The 16,960-nt window shown below is 35.8% G+C and overlaps 1 protein-coding gene across 3 annotated transcripts in view; it reads right to left on the reverse strand.

The window, feature by feature from the left end:
• Nucleotides 1-16,960, reverse strand: part of GSK3B (glycogen synthase kinase 3 beta) — a 200,650-nt gene that overhangs the window by 59,335 nt on the left and 124,355 nt on the right. For all 3 annotated transcript variants that reach the window (XM_030857599.3, XM_030857561.2, XM_030857592.3), the window contains exons 6-7: nucleotides 12,454-12,560; nucleotides 9,551-9,648 (exon numbers count right to left, since the gene is read on the reverse strand). In XM_030857599.3, the coding sequence (XP_030713459.1) occupies nucleotides 9,551-9,648; nucleotides 12,454-12,560 (205 nt within the window). The remainder of the gene's footprint in view (nucleotides 1-9,550; nucleotides 9,649-12,453; nucleotides 12,561-16,960) is intronic.

Below are 16,960 nucleotides of genomic sequence, written 5' to 3' on the forward strand. Positions count from 1 at the left end.
GTCCATCCATGTTGTCACATATGGCAGAATTTCCTTCTTTCTTCTGGCTGAATAATATTCCATTGTATATGCACTGTCTTGATTGCTGCAGCTGTATAGTAAGTTTCAAAAATGGGAAGTATGACTTTACTCTTTTTTTTAAAGATTGTTTTGACTCTCATTTTTTCTTCCTGAATAAAATTTTATATTTGGCAACAAGTACCCTCATTCCCCCCGAAAAAGGTGATTACTGTTTTGATTATTGAAATTATTCAACATAAAGTAAAAAAGTCATTCTTGGTTAATACATATTCACAGGAGTCAAAGGCCTTTTTTTTCCTAGGTGAATCTCAGCCATAGTGGTATGCTCAAGGTAGGAGTACAAAAGAGAAAAGGGGCTAGGGGTGGGATTAGAATCTCTTTGGTTAAAAAAAAACCAAAAAAACCTCACTGTATTTCCCAAACTTTTAAAAATCACACTCCGCTTTGAGACACGTAAACATTTTATACACACATCACCCAGCTCTTGCTTCTTTTGAGAATCATTAACACTATAGCTCTTCATAGCACCACATGCCAAGATTTTCTTCATGTTTTCCTTCTATTATATATGTATCAATAATATAAAAATTATGTTTTATAAATATGAAATATCAATCAGTATGCTTTTAACAAAATAAATGCCCCTCTACAAGATTCCATTGTTTCTTTATATTGGACCCTGAAATTAAGCAAACACACCAAAGAACTCAAAATGCAACCATGCGGAAGAATCTGCAGTTGACACATGAAGTGTATTATATCCCACAAAGAGTAATTCGGGTTGTAAAATGTAATTATCAGTACAACAGTTTTGAGGTCACAATGTCATGAAACTTAGGTCTGTGTGAAAAAAGTTTCTTTGCATAAATAAAACATATCCTGGCAACTTAGTAAATCATTTTATACTGCTTGTTTTGGGGAAATTAAAGATTTCAAATGGATGTCATTATTCTCAAGTCAAAAGCTAAACTATACCACATTGCCAGAAAACGACTTCTCTGTGCCTGGGCACACTTACATATAAGCGCACAGAGATTTAACCAAGTATTAGTATTACTGTAGAGTCAGTAAAATTTCATAGTAGTTACTTACAACTTGATGTTTCTTCTGGTCTATGTACAACATATTAATGTAAAGATGTAGCTGAAGAGTTTTACATTAAAATGATTGTTCTAATACTCATTTACTCATTCACTTATTTTTACTTTTATTTTATTTTATTTTTTATTTATTTATTTTTTTTGCGGTACATGGGCCCCTCACTGTTGTGGCCTCTCCCGTTGCAGAGCACAGGCTCCGGACACGCAGGCTCAGCGGCCATGGCTCACAGGCCCAGCCGCTCCGCGGCATGTGGGATCTTCCTGGATCGGGGCACGAACCCGTGTCCCCTGCATCGGCAGGTGGACTCTCAACCACTGTGCCACCAGGGAAGCCCTCATTCACTTATTTTTAAAACGTTGACATTATGTACATAATATTTATACTGCAGGTGGTTACTATAAATTGTAACCATAGTTCCTTGTACTAGTATAGGCATATTTAAGCTAGGGATTCTGGATGAGCTTCAGAAAGTCCAAAGTTCACCTGATATCATATGCAAAACTCTGGCATGACTGCATTTTTCTGGGGGAGAGTCCATTGCTATGAACAGATTTTCAAAGAGGTCCATGATCCAAAAGCTACTAAAAGTTGCTGCTCTAGTCAGTAATAAACATAGAAACATTTAAACAAATAATACAAGAATGAAAAAAGCAATAAAATTTTTTTAATATATTGCATATTATAATGATACATTACAAGTAAAAATGTGTACCACAATGTGTAATGGGGTGTGCTTACTTGTTACGGAGAGTGGAAAAAGGAGAGAGAACTAAGTTTAATATGCTGTCCCTGCAGTCTGTTAACAACGCAAGAGCTCTATGATATGACAGCACAAGAAATATCACCAGGTAACATATGATTAAGCTCCAAATGCATGTTAGCAAAGATACGTCAGGGATCCGTCAAAAAACTTAGGAAAAAAAGTATTTTATACTTATTAAATTCTGATTTAGTTAATATCTGAGACCTCTGTCTGAAAGACTGTTTAATGGTGAAAATTTTAAGCCAGGAGAGAGTGCACACACAGGTGCTAAACAACTCATAACACGGAGATAACTGAAAGCTAAACTATTTGCTAAACAAAGATGATGAAAATGACACTGAGCTGTACTTGAAAGCAAGGAATCCACTATTACAACCTTGATTGCTTTAGATGAAGCACAACTAAATCTAGTCCAAAGACATCACAAATTGATTTCGTATATTCATTACAATAAGATTTAGGGGCTGTTTCCTTTATTTTGTGGTCATACTTTAAAAACACTAAATTCAGGGACTTCCCTGGTGGCGCAGTGGTTAAGAATCCGCCTGCCAATGCAAGGGACACAGGTTCGAGCCCTGGTCCTGGAAGACCCCACATGCCGCGGGGCAACTAAACCCGTGTGCCACAACTACTGAGCCTGCGCTCTAGAGCCCGTGAGCCACAACTACTGAGCCCGCGTACCACAACTACTGAAGCCCGCACGCCTAGAGCCCATGCTCCGCAGCAAGAGAAGCGACCTCAATAAGAAGCCTGCACACCTCAACGAAGAGTAGCCCCCGCTCGCCGCAACTAGAGAAAGCCCGTGTGCAGCAACGAAGACTCAGTGCAGCCAAAAATAAATAAATATATTTAAAAATATACTAAATTAATGGGTTCTAGACAACAAGTTGACATTAAGTATCATATTGTTTTCCCCAGAGCTACAAAATACCATGAATAGAGGACACCAATTTAGCTAAAGATGAATCAGACAGGATTTTCCTACCACCCAACCCCTCCCAGATAACAGTAGTGGTACTCATCTTTGTCATTATCATCCTTCTAGGATTAAGGTAAGGATTAAATGTGGTAATATATGTAAAGTGCTTAGCCCAGTGCCTGGTTCAGAGGAAGTTCTCACTGAGTGGTAGCTTTTATAATTAGCAGTATTTTACCAATATTCGAAAATGTAGACTTCTGAGGGGCCAGATAATCACTGATCTATTTGTCTATAAATTATACTGCAAAGAGCCATCAGTCAAACTGGAAGACCAGGAAAACAATGATTTAGACAGACATTTGTAATAAAATGCAGCTCTCTTAACTCTATGTAACTATTTTTATTTGTTTCCTAACAAAAGATTCTGGCACAAAACAACTGAAAACATCTATTTTTTTCATAGTTTCTGGGATTTCAAAAAGCTGATTGTTTAAAAAAAAAATCAACATCACAGACAGTAAAAAGTGAAAATCCTCCTTTTCCCCTCTCTCTCCTTAATCCCACTCTCCACTGCTAAATCTTTTTCTACTGATAGGCGTCACAAGAAATGAAGTCCACTTAACTTAGCTATAATAACATAATCAAAAGATTATTTGGATCTGTTTTTTACTTTCAAATTTCTGAAGTTTCTGCTAAAGATTTTACTAGCTCTTACCTGTGTAAGAGCCATCTACACAAATATCTAAATTGAATTATTGCTAAGAGAAAATTAAACAATAGCTTAGTAAAGTTGTTTTAAAAGGGAAATTATGTAATTTTAATTGCCTTATAACAAATTATTTAAGTATGTTTTGCACCCCAATGTTCATATCAGGACTATTTACAACAGCCAAGACATGGAAGCAACCTTGGCTATTTACAACAGCCAAGACATGGAATCAACAGATAAATTGATAAAAAAGATGTGGAAGATATGGTGTACGTATATACACACGCAAAAAACAATACTACTCAGCCATAAAAGGAATGAAGTAGTGCCATTTGCAGCAACATGGATGGACCTAGAGATCATCATACTAAGTGAAGTAAGTCAAAAAGAGAAAGACAAATATCATATGATATCACTTATATGTGAAATCTAAAATATGACAGAAATGAACTTATTTACGAACAGAAACAGACTCACAGACACAGAAAACAAACTTATGGTTACCAAAGAGGTAAGGTTACCAATGGGGGAGAGAGAAATGAGGAGTCTGGGATTAGCAGATACGAACTACTATATATAAAATAGATAAATAAGGTCCTACTGTATAGCACAGGGAACTATATTCAATATCCTGTAATAAACTATAATGGAAAAGAACATGAAAGGATATGCATATATATGTATACCTGAATCACTCTGCCGTACACCAGAAACTAACACAATGTTGTAAATCAACTATAAAAATAAAAAATTAAAGAAAAAACGATCTACATGTTTAATGTCATGTTTTTCTAAAAGAGATATATCCAAATTTAAAAGGCTAGTTACTACAGTTATGAAAGCTATAGAGAAATTCTATCATCTAGAGGTGGACTCTACTTCTGCCTTTAAAACTCTTCCATTAGAAAGAAAGGGTCATATTATTACAAAGCACAAGTAAATGTTTACGGAATAAATCAAAGTATATCTCTAGGAACATTATTACATTTAAAACTTGAAATCCTACAAAATGGTTGGTTTCTTTCAAATATTAAGTTTTGTGATATTTTAATCCAAAAATTCAACTCTGGACTGAAGCTCCTCTTTCCTTACTTGAAATTTACATTTTAAAATTTGGAGGGGGAAAAGAAACTATTAGTAAAACCTACAGCATTCCCAGGTCCAGAATTTCCTAGACTGCTTCAACTTCAATCCATCTGGGGAATTTTGGGGACATCTGTCATTTATATAAGGAAGTTAATGATCAAATCTTTGAGAAGCTAAATATGGAATTTCTCTTCAAAAGCAATAGTTTACCACTTTATATTATTCTTTTCAGAATCAATTATGTAATTCAGAATAGAGCCTACAATAGAATCTATGCAGTCATTAAAAAAATCACTTAGTCAACATACACTTCTTCACATGAGAAATACGTTTAATTATTTAGTAAAAAAAAGTCTACAAAACAGATGGCACTTTTGTTTTAACATACATATGCATAGAAAAGTGTATAAAAATATTCACAGAAGTTATTTTTCATGATGTACCAGAACAGAAAGTGATTACTTTTGTTCTTTTCTTTGCATTTGTGTCTGGGTATATTTTCTGCATTAAGCATATAAAATTATAGCATATATAATTATAAAAAAGTAATCATATTAAAAACTACTACCTTTTCCAAGTCTTCAAAAGATTCTTTAACCCCACTGCTATGACTTATGGCAGAGGTGTCAAAGGACAATGCTATATCACTGAACCTATGGTTTGTGAAATTCCTGACTGATGTTATCCCAAAATGTTTTATCTTTATCCAGGTATCTGAAACCACATCAAATATTCCTTAAGGGTATTTTAACTAGTACTGTTAAGGAAGAATTTAAGAAAAAAAATCTTATTATCTGAGAAGCCCCAAACAGAATCTCTCTGTTTACAAATGCTTTGAAAATCCAAGCACTTTTTAATACTCAGAGATTAACCGGCATAATGAGATTCTGATCTGATAATCCTATGTATGAAATCAACTTCAGAAAGCTAAGTGTTTTTCATGCTTAAAAATGATTTCTCATGACTTTCTATTCCATTCTGCCTTACACTTTTAACTTACTCTGAAGATGTATTTTAATTTTATTCTAAATATTTTTCAAAAGCCTTATTTGAGGGTAAGTAGGGAGGTTAAGGTTAAGCTAAGTTAGCTCAGCTTAAATAATACTCTGTGTTACTCATTCTGTAAATTATTGGCATGGACGTCCAAGCCAATAAAATTTAGTAAACAACATATACAACAACAATCACACTAACTTTTCTTATTAATTCCCAGGTAATTCCAAATTCATGAATGAACAATGATCTAGTAGATTAATTCAATTTAAACACTTACTGAAAACTATTTTGGTGTCCTTGGATATTAAAACACAACAATAAAAGAAAGTCCCTGCTCAGAAAGTTTATAAAATAATTAGGTAATTCTACCATTTATAATTTATGAAGTTTGCTGTACGATTGTTCACTTTTTGCATAAACTCAAAATCAGAGAGAAGAGTACCTATCGTACCGGGGGCAGGGGTGTGGGGGGGCTGCGTCAGCTACCTCCAGTTACTCCAGAGGAATACCCATGAGGCTTTCAAGAGAGAAAATGGAAAGAGCAGAAAGGAACAGTAACAGATTCCCTAGTTACCAAAAGGACTAAGGGTGCATGCCTAACATCTCAAAAAAACTGAGACTTGAGTTGGGCAACTGTGAGACCACTTTTCACGGAAAACTCAAATCTATTCTTGAAGTCCTGATTAGCAGAAATGACAATATTTGCTTAAAATATAAAATGTCTTAATACATTTAACTTTGAAAGCTAACCTATATAACTCTTTTCTGACATACAACTTAGATCAGGAAAACTGGAACAGTTATATCAGAATTAGTTAAGAGTTCTTATTTCAATGAAACATCACAGATATTCAACATGTAAAGTACACAGACAGGATCAACAAGACTTAGAGCTAACTTAAACACACAAAATCTCTACAAAGTTTATTAACCTCCATGCAATAAGATTTAGAGCTATACTATACACACATACACACACACTCCAACACAATGTCTATTAATTAACCTTAGTATAATGTATAACTTTAGGTCACCAAATGGGTGGTAAACTAATACTGATGTATCATTTATCCTGGGTAGTATTGCTTAAAACTGTAAAAGGGACTGAGAAGCTTGATATCTCAAACTGTCCTGGGATGTTAACTCCATTATATCATCTTCAAAACATCTATAGAAAGTGATCTTGGAACTTCAGTAGGTGATGACTACGTATAAATGCAAGATGACAAGATAACATAAAAATGAAAAGAGTGTTTTGTTTTAGAGATGGCCTACTACAACAAATTAATCATGGACAAACTTGCAACAAATAAGCCCTATATAAAAATGAAGTCTTAAACCATCAATAACAAATTGACAGTTTCTACTAAAATTAAATAAGCACAGACCAATATTAGTAGAAAACTGAATTACAAGGACTGACAAGAAGTGGTGAAATAAGTTCTGGACTTAAAGGTGTATAAGATATGAGATATAGGATTTATCACAGATATTCAGTTTAGCTTCCTAAGCAATTTCGTTTGTGTCCTGTATGAATTCATTAAAATTAATGACAAAGAATAAACCATCACACAGTTCTAAACTATAATCAGTAGAGAAATGATGCAGTTCTAATAAGCTAAACATATATGACAAATAGGATATCAATACGCCAGGAGAATTGTAGTATGGTAAACTCAAGTACAACTGAAAGCCTGGGGATAGAAGAAATGCTGAATGGTTGTACTGACTAAGGGTCAGCAAACTATGGCCCAATCTCTGTTTATGTAGGAAGGGCCCAGGAACTAAGAATTGATTTTACAGATAAACATTTGCAATCAATTTGATGATACGAAACACTGACTTTGAACCCCAATTAAGAGAAATGTTATAGCCCCCTCAAAAGAAATCCATTCCTCTAATTAGTAGACTTGAATTTCATCAATGAAAAATATGTGGAAATTTTGTTATATTGAGTTGGCCAAAAAGTTCGTTCGGTTTTAAGTACTAATAAAAGACACATTTTTCATTTTCATGAAGAACTTTACTGAACAATGTGTTCAGTAACTGAACAAACTTTTTGCCCAATCCAATATATCTCAGACATCCCTAACTTTCATTTTAGCCCACGAAGCCTAAAATATTTTATCTAGCCCTTTATAGAAAGTTTGCCAACTCCTGTATTAGAATACTAATTTGAATAATAATGAAGAATACATAGGCGTTTAGGAAACAAGGAAATCAAACTATCTGAACTTAGATCTGAGTGTAGTATGGGAATCAGGAAGGAAGGAGATCTGTTGAACTAAGTTTAAAGCTTCAATTTGAAACTAAAAGATGGTTACTACAAAAAGACAGCAAAATACCAGTGATCTCAAGTGCAAATCATAAGAAATTATATAGATAGTAAGGAAGATTCTTGATTACACATGGGTGTTTTCAACCACACTTGTATACACTGATACCTAGCAAAATCATTTTATCAAAAGTAATATATTCTGGGCCTCCCTGGTGGCGCAGTAGTTGAAAGTCCGCCTGCCGATGCAGGGGACACGGGTTCGTGCCCTGGTCCGGGAAGATCCCACATGCCGCGGAGCGGCTGGACCCATGAGCCATGGCCACTGAGCCTGCGCGTCTGGAGCCTGTGCTCCACAACGGGAGAGGCCACAACAGTGAGAGGCCCGCATACCGCAAAAAAAAAAGTAACATATTCTTATAAATTAAGTACAAGGATTTTAAAATAACTTAATCACCATCCTGTGTATAACTACAAAAAGCTACTGAGAACCAATAAGGACGTACTGAATAGCATAGGGAACCCTGCTCAATACTCTGTAATAACCTAAATGGGAAAAGATTTAGAAAAATAGATAATGTATATGTATAACTGAATCACGTTGCTGTACACTTGAAACTAACACAACATTGTTAATCAACTATACTCCAATATAAAATACAAAATTTTTTAAAATAAATAAATAAATAAATAAATAAGCTGCTGAGGTTCAGCACAATAAAAACTAAATTCAAGCTGTCCAGATACAAAACAGGCTGCATTCCAAAGTAGCAACCCGATGCTGGAAGTATTCAAGAAAACACTGAAAAATCATCTGTCAGGAATGTAACTAAGAAGGTTCTTTCATTGGATGGAGAATTGGACTACATAACCTCTAAGGAGATTTTCAATTTTCCACTTCTGTGAAACATTTGGAAAATCAAGAATAAAGCCTAATAGACAGTAGGTGTTGTTGCTTTGGACAAACTATAACCTTAGAATCAACCAATCTAGTGGTCTAAATACAGAGACACTAGATATTACTAAAGGGGGGGGAGGTGAGAACTTATTTAAAATCTCAAGTATTAAAAACTTTAAAATGTCAGTGCTGCTGTTCTTAAGAGACAGTATGAATTCCAAAATAATAATACTTTGGATCTGATGTTGTTAATAAAGGTGTTGACCTACCTACTAAATAAAATTATAAGTAAATTTATAAGTAAAAACTTACTTAAATTATAAGTAAAAATTCTGCTTCTATCAAGTGATCTAGTCATATATACTCACTTTTTCATTTTATAAATATTTAAATATTGACTAAATACAAGCATCTCCTATGTGCTCAGCAGAGTATTATGAGCAGAGAGCACATGGTGAGCAAAAACAGACATAGCTTGGGTTTTTATTCAGTTTATATACATTTTAGTGATCTATTGCTTTTAAGTACTTTAAATAACAGATATATCCCTTTCTTGCATCAGATAGCCAAAATAGCTTTTCTAGTATCACATAACAAAAGAATAACTCAATTAGAAAGCAAAAGCTGGGTTCTTATACTTCTTCCACAGCTGAACTTGCTATGTGATCTTAGATCACGTTCTCCATTTCCTCAGTTTTTCATGAGTGTGTGAGAGATATGGATTCTTAGAAAACAGCAATAAGATTCCTTCCAGTTCAAAAATTCTGATTCAATCTTCTCACCTTGATTATTTCTACCAATTGATCCACACCACTGTCCCCTGGAAATATTGGTTGTCCTAACAACAGCTCAGCCAACACACAGCCTGCAGACCATACATCTGAAGAAAAAAAAAAAAAAAAAAGCTTGTTAATACTCTGTAGTTTAAGTTGCATTAAACTGTATACATTTTCTAATTTTACTTTGGTCAGAGAAATATCACAAGGAAAAGACTGTATAATCTAAAACAGAGGGAAAAAAAGTCATCAAACTATCCTTAATGCATTTAAAAATTGTGTTAAACTTACTAAACAGGAAACAGGACAATAAGAATATTCTAATAAAGGGTAATATCTATTTAATTATCAAATAGCAGATGTTCAAGTCTTCAAGAACCAAGACAGGGATGATAGAATGAAAACATAGCACATGATTATTTACTTATTATACTTAAAAATAAGTCAAAGTGATACAATCTCTTCACATTGGCAGGTACTTATACAGAGTAGCAGAAAGCAAGGGTTTAATCTCCTATATACAGGGTTGTAGGCCAATGAAAATTTCTGAGAAAAAAATTTTAATACTTTAAATGGTTAAACTTTTGTCTTGTAATATGACTGACAGAAAAATGTGCTTAAATATATGAATATTTTAAAATGCAAAGAGAGAAGAATACATTTTATTTTACAAATTATAAAATATAATTCACTTTTAAGTCAAAACCGAAACCTCAATCTTGAGAGAAAACTTTAAAAAATAATTTAATTAATAAATTTTAATAATTTATAAATAAATTTACTAAATAAAAAAATAAAGCGTACATCCTGGCTTACCCACGATAGTCCTGGTCTAGATGACCGTCCTGGGATAATTATGAAGAGCATCCCCTTTCTCTCTTAAAAGTATTACCAAATGAGAAGATAAATTATATGGGCAGTCTATTTAGAGCCCACTACCTAAGACTTCCTGCAAGAAAAAGCTAATTTTCAGTTTCTGGATTCCTGGGTTTTGTATGAATCACCAAACAAGTGTTTTAGGGAGATGAACATAAATCATTGCTGGGTTTTCTATCTACCAGTAGGGAAGGAGAAGAATGGTGAATGGCATGGGGACAACAAATAATTTAATCAGTCTGATGTGGTAAGATGCACTAACAAGAGGAACTGGAAACTAACACAACATTGTAAGTCAACTATATTCCAATATAAAATAAAAATTAAATTAAAAAAAAAAAGAGGAATTGGAAATCCCTGCTCCAATGACTACATTTTACTGGCTTGGAAAAATAATGACAGAAAATTCATTTAAGAAATTCAAGTTGATTTTGTCCAGCTACTCTTTCACTTTTAATACCATTGTTAAAAATATTTCCAAAATATATTTGTATTAGAACACTTTTAAATATATTTATTTTTGTTTATTTATAAATCTTCCAGAGTCTTAAGAAGCAAGTATCCTAAATCTAAAAGGGAAAGCCAAATCTAGGCTTGTTAGGTTTCAAAAGGTCCCAGCTGAATCAGTGGCCGATGGTGAGTCCTACGCCTAGGACATCAGAATCTGGTTTTAGTCAAGCAAAGGAGGCTACTGGAAAGCAGGTACTCATAATATCCAGAAAATTGATTCCTAGTAGAGGAAACAGATTACACTGGCCTTTTTTGTGAGAAGTATTCCCAAAGAACTGCTAGGCACATGGACATTTACAGAAGTAATATACTCTTAAGAGGGTTAAAGGTTTATGTTAAACATGCCTTAATATGTCACGTAATACGATCATGACTTTTTTAAAAGAAGCAAACCAGGACTTCCCTGGAGGTGCAGTGGTTAAGAAACTGCCTGTCAATGCAGGGGACATAGGTTCGAACCCTGGGCCAGGAAGATCCCACATGCCACGGAGCAACAAAGCCCGTGTGCCACAACTACTGAGACTGTGCTCTAGAGCCCGCGAGCCACAACTACTGAGCCCATGTGCCACAACTGCTGAAGCCCGCACACCAAGTCCATGTTCCACAACAAGAGAAGCCACCGCAATGAGAAGCACACGCACTGCAACGAAGAGTAGCCCCTACTCGCTCCAACTAAAGAAAGCCCGCATGCAGCAATGAAGACCCAATGCAGCCAAAAATAAAATAAATTAATAAAAAATAAATAAATAAAAGAGGCAAACCGCATTTATTTTTTTGTTTGTTTGTTTTGTATTTGTATGCTTTTGGACCAAGGAATTCTCTTCAGAAGCAATATATAACAATAAAATAAAGTTGACCTCCACCTGCATGCCACCCTAAGGTTGCTCCTTTCTTAGCTTCCTATTCATGTCCAACTGATCATACTCTGTATGTGCACTACTACTAGTGGGCTAAAATGAGGTAGAAGAGGAGGTCAATAAAGAATGAAGCAAACTGTCTCTATTCAATTCCTTCTATCATTAAAGATCTTTGGTGACAAATTCTACAGAATTGGTGGGTTTGTCCAAACTACTAATGAAAAAATCAGATTGTTCCTTTTGAGCAGACTTAAATAACCAACTGAGACAGCACAGCAGGAGTATCAGTAATATGGTCATCCTACCACTTTAATCATAAACTTAATTGATGCAAATTCTCCAACTGGTGATCAAGCTCAGAAGGGAATATTGCAGGGGAATTTTTTTTTTTAAGTTAGAAAAGGTATACTTAGAATTTATTTACAATTTTAAGTTAAAAATAACTGTACTCCTAAAGAAATCACAAAGGAGTAGCTTATAATACAAGAAACGTAAAAGTAGAATAATAAATATATCTTAAATTCTATACATTTTTGCATATCAATCTTTAAGAAGAAATATATTTCAAGGCATATTTATATTTAAGAACAGATTAGTAATACTAAATTACTAAAAACAAGATGCAATAAATAATTACAAGCCATTATATTTGGGTCCATTACTTACCTATACTAGAGGTATAATCAGTGGCTCCAAAGATCAACTCTGGTGCCCTATAGTACCGAGAACAGATATACGAAACATTGGGTTCTCCTCGGACCAGCTGCTTTGCACTAATAAAAAAATCAAAAGCAGAAATTCTTTAAATGAAAATCTAAACTGTATCATTGCTATCGTAAACTGCTATCATTCGCATTCGCAACACAATGTTTATCTAAGATTCCCATAATTCCAATCATGCAATATATAAGAAAAAGAAAATATGGACCATAACTATGTCTGACAAAACAAACTTATAATTTTAACATATCACTCTGAAAAAAGAACAGTAACTTTTAAAGAATGCATTTGTTAACTGTCACCTGAGGAAAAAGATTTTTAAAAAAATCACAAAATGATAAATGTTAAATTTCTTCTGCTCTTGTTCCCTGAATTCCACCTTTAAAATACAAAGAAGAAAGGGCAGAAAAATGAGCGGTACTTCCCCTCACCAAAAAGCACAGTAATAGATTATAATATAAGAATGAATACCGCTTACCCAATATGTTTTTTAAAAAGGTAAGAAATTGGCCACTCTCTTAAAATTTGACTTCTGACTCAGAGTAAGTATCCCAAAGCTTGCAGATCCAATCTACTTTATGTTTTTCCACCATTTGGTCAATTTATTAACTGCCTAAGCATTCGTTACCCAATAAAAAAAGATAGGCCCTTTCCTGTAGGGCAGAGATAATTCACAGTCCATGAATTCTAATTCCACTGTCGTAAGTTAAATCACACATTCTCTTAATCCAACTTTCCTTCCCAAATACTTTGTGGCATGTATTTTAAATACTAAAATTAGTTTCTTTTGAAGTACCTCTCAAGATAACTTGAAGACACCCTAAAATAAATAAACTGCTACAGAAGCTAACCATTTTGACATACAATAATAGGAAAGATAAATACAGGAAATAAATACAAACAACAAAATAAAACAGTAAAAAAGTAAGTCACAGAAAAGGTAAAAAAAAAATTTTTAGGTAAAGGTACAGGAAAATCAGAGTAGAGATAGATGAAAGTAGTCACAAAGGTTTCAGTTTGGGCTTTCTTTTCTTCCATTTATTTCTGGTCAATGATAAGTCTGACCATAACCTGGTCTTCCTTCATCACAAGTTTTGAAGGTGGGAGGCAGTTTATTTTTTAACATTCTCACCAAGGTTTGACATACAGCAGCCACTTCATAAATTAATAAACACTAATCCCTGTTTTTAGGCTGCATGAAAATTAAGACACTTTTTCAGCAAAACTGATAAAACCTTTCTACCTTATAAAGAATTTTCTAAATTAACAAGACGATTCCAATTATTTAGTCAGAAAATTCAGTGATAAAGAAGGTAATATTAGAAATGCCACTTGATAGAGCTACCTTCAAAGTGTATCCCAAACTCTACTTGCTCAAACTAGCCGTCAAAAACATAAAAGGCAGCTTTGTTATCAGAGCTATTAAAAGTGAACTAGGCAGAGTCAAGATGGTGGTGTGGGAAGACACAGTTAGCTTCTCCCCACAACTAGTGTGCCTGCCGGCCGCTGGTGGGGGACACTAACGCCCAAGGAGATAGTAGGAACCCCAAAGTAAACCGGTAGGAAGTAGGGGGACTGAGGGGGGAGAAGTGGAGGTCAGACAGGATCTGTGCCCCTGAGGTCAGGGAGATCAGGAGAGGCACGAGGGAGGGACTCTCTGGGAAGAGAAGGAGAGGAGCAGAGGGTGATCGCCTGGCTCACTTGGGCTGGGGAGCCTGCTGAGCTCTCAAGCCAGTACCCCACCTCCACAGCCCCATCCAGGTCTCGTGGGTCCTTGGGGGCATAGGAAGGAGGCCTAGGGGAGAACAGGAGAGGCAGGCGGGAGGAGCAGAGGGCAACTGCCCCACCCACTAGAGCCCAGGAAGATTGCTGGGCTCCCCTGTGAGGTCTCCCACCCTCTGAGACCAGGGCTGGGGGGCAAACCTGGGTCCCTTCTGTTCCTTGAACCTAAGCCCCACCCCCAACAGCCCCCAGCGCCTTTTCCAGTCCTGTCAGTCCTGAGCATTAGCCCTGCCCACCGCCCAAACCTCACCCTTGCTTAGGCCCCGCCCTCCACAGCCAAGGCCCCCCCCCCCCCCGCCCACCCCTTTTCTCTTCTTTTTTCTTTTCCCTCCTCCTCTTTTTTACTATTATGGTACTGATGTGCCTTGTGGCTGTTGATTCATCTATACTTTTATTTTTATATTCTTCCTAACATATCTGTTTATTTTTTACTTTGTTATTGTTTTTTTTTTGCTGCCCCAGGCAACTTGCCGGACCTTGGTTCACAAACCCAGGGTTGGGCCAAAATTCCTTCGGTGGGAGCTCCGAGTCTGAACCACTGGACTAACAGAGAACCTCAGACCTCAGGGGATGTTCACTGGAGTGAGACCTCACAGAGCTCCTCATCTCAGCACCAAGACCCAGCTCTACCCAATAGCCTACAAACTCCAGTGTTGGAAGTCTCAGGTCAAACAACCAGTAAGTCAGAAACACAATCCCACTCATTAGGGGAAAAAAAAAAAAAAAGACACGGCAAAAAAATATGTCACAAATGAAGGAGCAAGGTAAAAACCTACAAGACCAAATAAATGAAGAGGAAATAGGCAATCTACCTGAAAAAGAATTCAGAGTAATGATAGTAAAGATGATCCAGAATCTCAGAAATAGAATGGAGGCATGGACTGAGAAAATACAAGAAATGGTTAACAAAGATCTAGAAGAACTAAAGAACAAACAAACAGAGATGAACAACACAATACTGAAATGAAAAAGACACTAGAGGAATCGATAACAGAATAACTAAGGCAGAAAAACGAATAAGTGAGCTGGAAGACAAAATGGTGGAAATAATTGCTGAGGAGCAGAAAAAAGAATGAAAAGATTGAAGACAATCTCAAGACCTCTGGGACAACACGAAATGCACCAACATTCGAATTATGGGGGTCCCAGAAGAAGAGGAGAAAAAGAAAGGGTCTGAGAAAATATTTGAAGAGATTATAGTTGAAAACTTCCCTAACAAGGGAAAGTAAACAGTCATCCAAGTCCAGGAAGTACAGAGAGTCCCATACAGGATAAACCCTAGGAAAAACACACCAAGACACATATTAATCAAACTAACAAAAATTAAATTCAAAGAAAAAAATATTAAAAGCAGCAAGGGAAAAACAAAAAACATACAAAGGAATCCCCATAACGTTATCAGCTGATTTTTCAGAGGAAACTCTGCAGGCCAGAAGGGAGTGGCAGGATTCAATGGAAAAGTCAAAAGCTTTTCAGACAAGCAAAAGCTAAGAGAATTCAGCACCACCAAACCAGCTTTACAACAAATGCTAAAGAAACTTCTCTAAGTGGAGACACAAGAGAAGAAAAAGACCCACAAAAACAAACCCAAGGGCTTCCCTGGTGGTGCAGTGGTTGAAAGTCCGCCTGCCGATGCAGGGGACACGGGTTCGTGCCCCGGTCTGGGAAGATCCCACATGCCGCGGAGCGGCTGGGCCCGTGAACCATGGCCGCTGAGCCTGCGTGTCCGGAGCCTGTGCTCCACAACTGGAGAGGCCACAACAGTGAGAGGCCCGCGTACCGCAAAAAAAAAAAATAATAAAATAAGAAAATGGTAATAGGAACATACATATCGATAATAACTTTGACTATAAATGGATTAAATGCCCCAACCAAAAGACACAGACTGGCTGAATGGATACAAAAACAAGACCCATATATATGCTGTCTACAAGAGACCCACTTCAGACCTAGGGACACATACAGACTGAAAGTGAGGGGATGGAAAAAGATATTCCATGCAAATGGAAATCAAAAGAAAGCTGGAGTAACAATACTCGTATCAGATTAAATAGATTTTAAAATAAAGACTGTTACAAGAGATAAGGAGGGACACTACGTAATGATCAAAGGATCAATCCAAGAAGAAGATATAACAATTATAAATGTTTATGCACCCAACATAGGAGCACCTCAATACATAAGGCAAATGCTAACAACCATGAAAGGAGAAATCGACAGTAACACAATAATAGTAGGGGACTTTAACACCCCACTTACACCCATGGACAGATCATCCAAACAGAAAATAAATAAGGAAACACAAGCTTTAAATGACACAATAAACCAGATAGCTCTAACTGATATTTATAGAACATTCCTCCCAGAAGTGGCAGAATACACTTTCTTCTCAACTGCACCTGGAACATTCTCCAGGACAGATCAAATCTTGGGTCACAAATCAAGCCTCGGAAGATTTAAGAAAATTGAAATAGTATCAAGCATCTTTTCTGACCACAACACTATGAGACTGGAAATCAATTACAGGAAAAAGAACTGTAAAAAACACAAATACATGGAGGCTAAACAGTGTGCTACTAAATAACCAAGAGATCACTGAAGAAATCAAAGAAGAAATTAAAAAATACATAGAAACAAATGACAATGAAAACATGATGACCCAAAACCTATG

Source organism: Globicephala melas, chromosome 4 (assembly GCF_963455315.2).
Source record: "Globicephala melas chromosome 4, mGloMel1.2, whole genome shotgun sequence".
Taxonomy (NCBI): domain Eukaryota; kingdom Metazoa; phylum Chordata; class Mammalia; order Artiodactyla; family Delphinidae; genus Globicephala; species Globicephala melas.